Source organism: Taurulus bubalis (assembly GCF_910589615.1).
Source record: "Taurulus bubalis genome assembly, chromosome: 5".
NCBI classification, from domain to species: domain Eukaryota; kingdom Metazoa; phylum Chordata; class Actinopteri; order Perciformes; family Cottidae; genus Taurulus; species Taurulus bubalis.
This window is the reverse complement of record NC_136593.1, coordinates 11,826,507-11,832,470: the sequence shown is the minus strand read 5'-3', so window position 1 is coordinate 11,832,470 and position 5,964 is coordinate 11,826,507. Positions and strand designations below refer to the sequence as shown.

At 43.1% G+C, this 5,964-nt stretch overlaps 1 protein-coding gene across 1 annotated transcript; it reads left to right on the top strand.

Moving 5' to 3' along the window:
- Positions 1–3,348: 3,348 nt before the first annotated feature.
- On the top strand, positions 3,349–5,366 carry errfi1a (ERBB receptor feedback inhibitor 1a). Its single transcript, XM_079218616.1, has 3 exons — positions 3,349–3,515; positions 3,716–3,804; positions 4,104–5,366. The coding sequence occupies exons 1-3, from the start codon at positions 3,364–3,366 to the stop codon at positions 5,216–5,218; spliced, it is 1,356 nt and encodes a 451-aa protein (XP_079074742.1). The 5' UTR covers positions 3,349–3,363; the 3' UTR covers positions 5,219–5,366.
- Positions 5,367–5,964: the final 598 nt, after the last annotated feature.

Below are 5,964 nucleotides of genomic sequence, written 5' to 3'. Positions count from 1 at the left end.
AGCAGAGTATACAATTATGAATAAACATCGCTCCACTGCATCAACCAATCCCCATTGAGCTGTAGCCAATTCGCAGAGCAGCTGCAAGTCTAATTGTTGAGGTGTTTACTGTATCCTGCATGTCCCCCACTTGAGCACTTTATCAGCTGACTGTATCCTTGTGTTCACACTCGCTCCGTCCTCTAAGGTTAAAGGCAGACTTTCATCACATCAAGTTAACTTAATGCCGAAATTAGACCTGTGTATACGTCCCATAATGCACTCAGCCTGGCCTGCAGCACGTACGCTGCAGAGAGACGTGGCGAAAAGGAACACTGCGCCTTTAAGGGCAAGTGTTCGAGGCGGAGCCAATGCGCCTCTCGTGTTAAACGAGCTTATAAAACATTGCTCACTACAATACTAGACTTATCTAAAAGTGTCACAGTTTAGGCGGAGCGCCACCTATTCGCTGGCGTGCTGTCCCTGATGAAATCAGACGATTACAGACTCAAACAAAGCAAAGTAACCGAGGAGCTATATTTCCCCAAAGAGGAGTCTAGGAGCGAGTCCGCGGAGGAGCGCTGCGAAGTTATTTAGGTGAGTTCAGAAAGAGAGTTGAAATGTCTGCTGTGTCTGTCTATTGTTTTATATGTTGGTGCCAGCGCGACAACCACCTCTGATTGATGCAACATTGAGATTAGGCTTATTCATGTGTATTTTTTATATATTTGTTTATCTTTTTTTTGTCTCAGCCATTCAGAGGAGCAACTTGTCTTTAAGCCTTAAAAAGTTCAAAAAGGTTATTACAAAAATAAACTATAAATTGGGAACATATTGTTCAACTTTTACTGACTGTATAGACTGTGTTTTTATTTTATGAAGGATATAAAATGATTCATCCTTTACATAACGTTTAGTAGATTGCAAACCTATAACTGTTTTATTATACTATACTTACTATACTATACAGTTTTACTCTACTATATATATACATATATATATATATGTATGTGTATATATATGTATATATACATATATATACATATATACATATATATAAAGTGCAAAGTGACCATTTTCCTCCCATCTATCTTAATACATTTTTTTTTAACTGTACGAGGAAAATAGGCATTCAATCAGAACATGCTTAATGATGAAATATAAAGAACAATATATATATATATATATATATATATATATATATATATATATATATATATATATATATATATATATATATACGTATATATATATATTAGTAGTAGTAGTAAAGGGAAATAACACACCTTTCTGTGTCATCATTCCCTGTCGTTGCCAGATAGCTGACTTGTTGTGGTGTGAGTCACCTGCCTGCTAGAGGGCCTTTAACCATTATTATCTCAATCCGGTAAAGTGAGGGGGTGTGCGCGCTGTTTGCTTGCCGCACAGGTAGAGCGAGTATGGTTGCTCGGAAACCGCTGCAGGGGTGTCATGAGCGGGGTGTGAACTCCTTCTTTCAAGGTCTGTGTGACTACTACTGCAATCCTAAATAAATAGGCAAGCTATCTCCTGATGCTTTACATCACCGCTAACCCCATCAGACCTCTTTACACTCACGTTGGGGCTGCCCACCTATTGAATACATGGACAGGCCACATGTGAGTGACCATATACAGACTCACATTCCCTGCCCAAATGATCTGAAATAAGTGACTTAAAGTAAATTCTCTCCTAAGAGGGTTAATGTTCTGCATGACACGTCATCTGGGTAATCCTGTTGCCTGTAAATTCTCCTGTAGTTAACAGCCAGGATGAACTGTCTTTGCACCTGTTGCAAGAGGAAGCGCAAGCCCCCGGGGTTCATTATCGAGGATCATGTTGCTTCCCGTCCCCACCGAACCAAATCGACGACCCTGGGCATGGGGATCGCATGCCTTAGTGGGCAGTTTGGCTGATGTTGATGCCCCGGACTTCCTGTTGTTTTAGAGCTTTGTTTCTCACCAGCTGTCAGTGCAGCACATAAATATGGCTCCTAGGAGACCAGGAACGAGGGGGGCCGTGTTCTTCTCAGTCATCACTTCAACATTATAAGGGGGATTGCGTGTCTCTGGGTGTGCACGTACCTCATTTGTGGTCTCTATGAGAGAGATGACCACCAGGCTGACGGATGCACCTGTTTTGCTGCATTCTGAAAAATAGGACTTCTGATAGGGTGCTGAAGACAAAGACACCTATAGTTATCCATGACACACTGGCTGGAAAAAAGTAAAGGCTCTGCATACTTTGATATCACACTTTCTAAACTCATGTCTCAAGAGATTGTGACATACTGAACAGGTTAATCCAGTGCGAAGCAAACATATCAAGTCAGATTTTACATTTGATGTATTGCTGACTCCAGAAATATCAAAATGCTGCCAGGTTCTGTCCCCCCCTTCCTGAATATTGTAGACATTGTTTACTCAGCCCTGACACATACTTACTGACATGACACGGACATTCAGGTCATTTGACTTGAGGAGTTCTTGCAACATCAGGTATATCTCTGGTAACTGGAGGAGGCCTTTCCTCTGCTGTTCAGGACAAGCTAGATTGCAGCACTGGAGCACGGCACAGTGAAGGTTAAAATAAACTGTACACTTTTTAAGAGATGGAACAGTCTTTACAAATAGAAGTCTCAAAGTTGCCTAATATAATCACAGATAATATTGAGAATTGTTGAGTTTAGGCTTACATGGGCTCTCTGGCTATATTTGAAATGTAAAGATTAATCAGTGACCTGGTGGAAAAATAACAATTGCATTTGTGTATCATATGAAGCACCAATTATTCTCACACAAAGATCAAGTCTCTTTACTTTTATCTACTTCAGGCCAGTTGTGTAAAGAATGTAGACTTGAAGAAAACAATCTGTGCATTATACTGACATTTTTACATCAAGATCCTTGTTCTGTATTTTGGTCTATCGACTACTTTTCTGCTTTCTTTTCAAAATACTCTGAGCAGAAAGTTATGAACTAGTGAGTGCTCTGTCCTCTTGGTGCGTTGTGACATAAGAGTCCGGAAATCTTGTCAAAGTGTGCTTTAATCACTCTGTCACAGGAGATTGTAGTCTTGTCTTCTTGGAGGGAAACAAAGCAAAGCACGACAAATATTTGGTTTGGTGGGCAAAATGTACACTCTATTCCAATATCAGGAGTATATTTCTTTCTCGGCTTCAGTAGAGGATGTGGGCTCTGCTTACAGAGAATATGTTTCAATGCGCTACCACATGCTCTGTTTCTCTTCATCTGCTTTTGCTTTCAACCTGCTTGCATCGTCATTCATGGCTCCATCTTGGCTGTGTTACAGGTACACCAGAAGCAGGGGCAGCCAGCCGGGTGATCTGAGTGTTTCCTGACTTTGATGCGACCCGAGTGTGCCTGGAGCATGTCCACAGTGGGCCTGACTGCCCAGGAGATTTCTTTTCCCATAGAAAACCTCTTCCTGAGGGGCAGCTACTGTTACAGCATGGCTGGATCCAAACCCACTTGGAACTATCGCCATGAGCTAGACAAGTGAGTGTTCAGGTACCAAGACTAGCAGGCCCTTAGGGGAAGATTCTTAGGATGTTAACAAAATAAATAAAGAAAAATCTGCATGACGTGCTGCTTTTTTATGGTTCAGGTTAGTTTGAGATTTATTGTAGTTAAGCATGAAAGGTTAGGTAGTTTATTTAAACTGGTACAAATCTTTTTTTCTCCCTTTTTTTTAACAGCTTCTACTTCAGTATGGACACTGCACACTCAGATCACAGCTCTCGTGCTCATCATAAAGGGCCACCTCCACCGTGTCTAAATTATGAAAGTAAGTGCCTGATCTGTCATCTGCACAGTGCAGGTCTTCTGAAATACACACATGCAGCTTTGGGTGTGCTGTTTCTCTGAATCATCTGCTACATACATACTAGATTCTGCTCATGCATGTCTGCCTTACATATATAGTAAGTGGTTTTCCATAAATGCAGAGAAAGCTAGTAGTTCATATGAGTGTTTTTGTTTATCCAGGAAGTTGAACTAGTAATTTGTGATTTTCTTTTCATTCGCCAACCTTTTTATAATTTAATACTGTGTCATTAATGTAATGTTCTTTTCCCCTTTTGACAGGACAGAAACACAGTCCCAGTTCACAGAGATTACCTCCAAAGAAATCCCGGCCCTCCCATCTCTCCTTGTCCTGCAGTGCTGAACCATCCACCCCAAGTCCTGCTGATGACGACCAGGTGGTCCCCTCATTCCAGAGGCTCTCGGTGTACGAGTGCAGCAGTCCACCGCAGACGCCAGGCAGATGCTCCAAGCCTCTGCCACCCATCCCTCCACAAACGGACATCTCCACTGAGCAGGCTATGGACAATGAGGTAGAATTTTTCACGAGTTCGGACGACAGCCGCTGCCTGGTGTCTGATCAGTGTCCTAAATCGTCTCCCTTTCGATATGGAGTCCCCAGTCAAAGGAGCTTCAGGGACTGTGGGCAGATTAACTATGCTTACTACGACGGCCCATTAGGACCACAGAGCCAGAGGCAGCCCAAACAGCAGCCTCAGGCACATCCTCCACAGGAAGTACGGGAACAGCATGAGCCGCAGCGACAGGAACCACCTGAGACGGTGGTCTGTCAGAGACAGCAGGACAAAGCTCAGAGGAGACTGCGGCGCTCGCACTCTGGCCCAGCTGGATCCTTTAACAAGCCCTCGCTGCTGCGCCTCACGTGTCAAAAACGCCACACCCAAAGTATGGATAAGCCCGAGATTCCACCCCCGATCCCTCCACGAACAATCAAGATGGGAGACTACCGCCGCTGGTCAGCAGAGGTCTCGTCTGGGGGTTACAGCGATGAGGACAGACCACCCAAGGTGCCACCAAGGGAACCTTTGTCTAGATGCAGCTCCCGCACCCCCAGCCCCAAGAGCCTCCCAACATACATTAATGGGGTGATGCCCCCAACCCAAAGCTTTGCACCGGATCCTAAATACGTAAGCTTTCGTGGTTTACAGAGACAGCACAGTGAGGGCTCCCCCTGCATCCTCCCTGATCTGGAGAACGGTAAGAAGGCCAGTACCACACATTACTATCTCCTGCCTCAGCGGCCCGCTTTCGTGGACTCACCTTGTGTAGAGAGATTTCTTCGGGTCATGGAAAGCCCTGCAGCTCGCAATACAGATGTATCTGACTCAGACTGGGACTGTCACACCAGGAGGAAAGCTCAAGTGGATTTAGTTTGAAAAGTTTCAGTGGAAGTAGCAGTAGCAGTGGACTCTACTGTACATGAGCAAAAGCCACTTGAAAAAATTGTGAAACTGGACTCTAACAACCCTCAAACTGCTGCTTTTACTTTTTTTGTTTTTGTTTAACCCTCTATGTATTCTGAACACACAGGGTATGTGCGCACTGTATTTAGTTACTGGTCATGTTAAGTAGCTATCACAGTCAAGATACTTTATGTAAAACAAAAAACGGTATCTCTGACTATAGCTTGTTGGAACAATTCTGCATTGTAGAGCTTTCTTTTGATATGATTTCTTTTTTTTATTTCATGACATTCAATATTGTGCGGTTTTTGCTGATGTTGTGGTACTGTCAGAGCGTACAAGCGGGCCTTGAACCTCATGTGCTCAGTGTTTCTTTGTGTGGAAGGTTGAGGATGTTTTGTGAGATGCATTGAAGCTGCTTTTGTATCTCACAAGGGATAAAAGGTCAGTAATGCAACCATGAATCATTTAATATATGAAGGCCAATTAATTTTTTACAAAATGAAGGATATTAGCATACAGTTCTCTTTTCTGTTTGCTATTGTACATCAACACTGATGTGGTTTCCCTGCTTTGATGAAGTTTCAGTCTTACTCAGGCCACTATATCTATGTAAACTAATGTTTCCCACACGGTACATTTTGTACTCGGAGGTGGGTACATTACTGGTAGCTACACGTGTTTCCATTGGAATGTCTAGTGCAGCTTATGTAGTATAG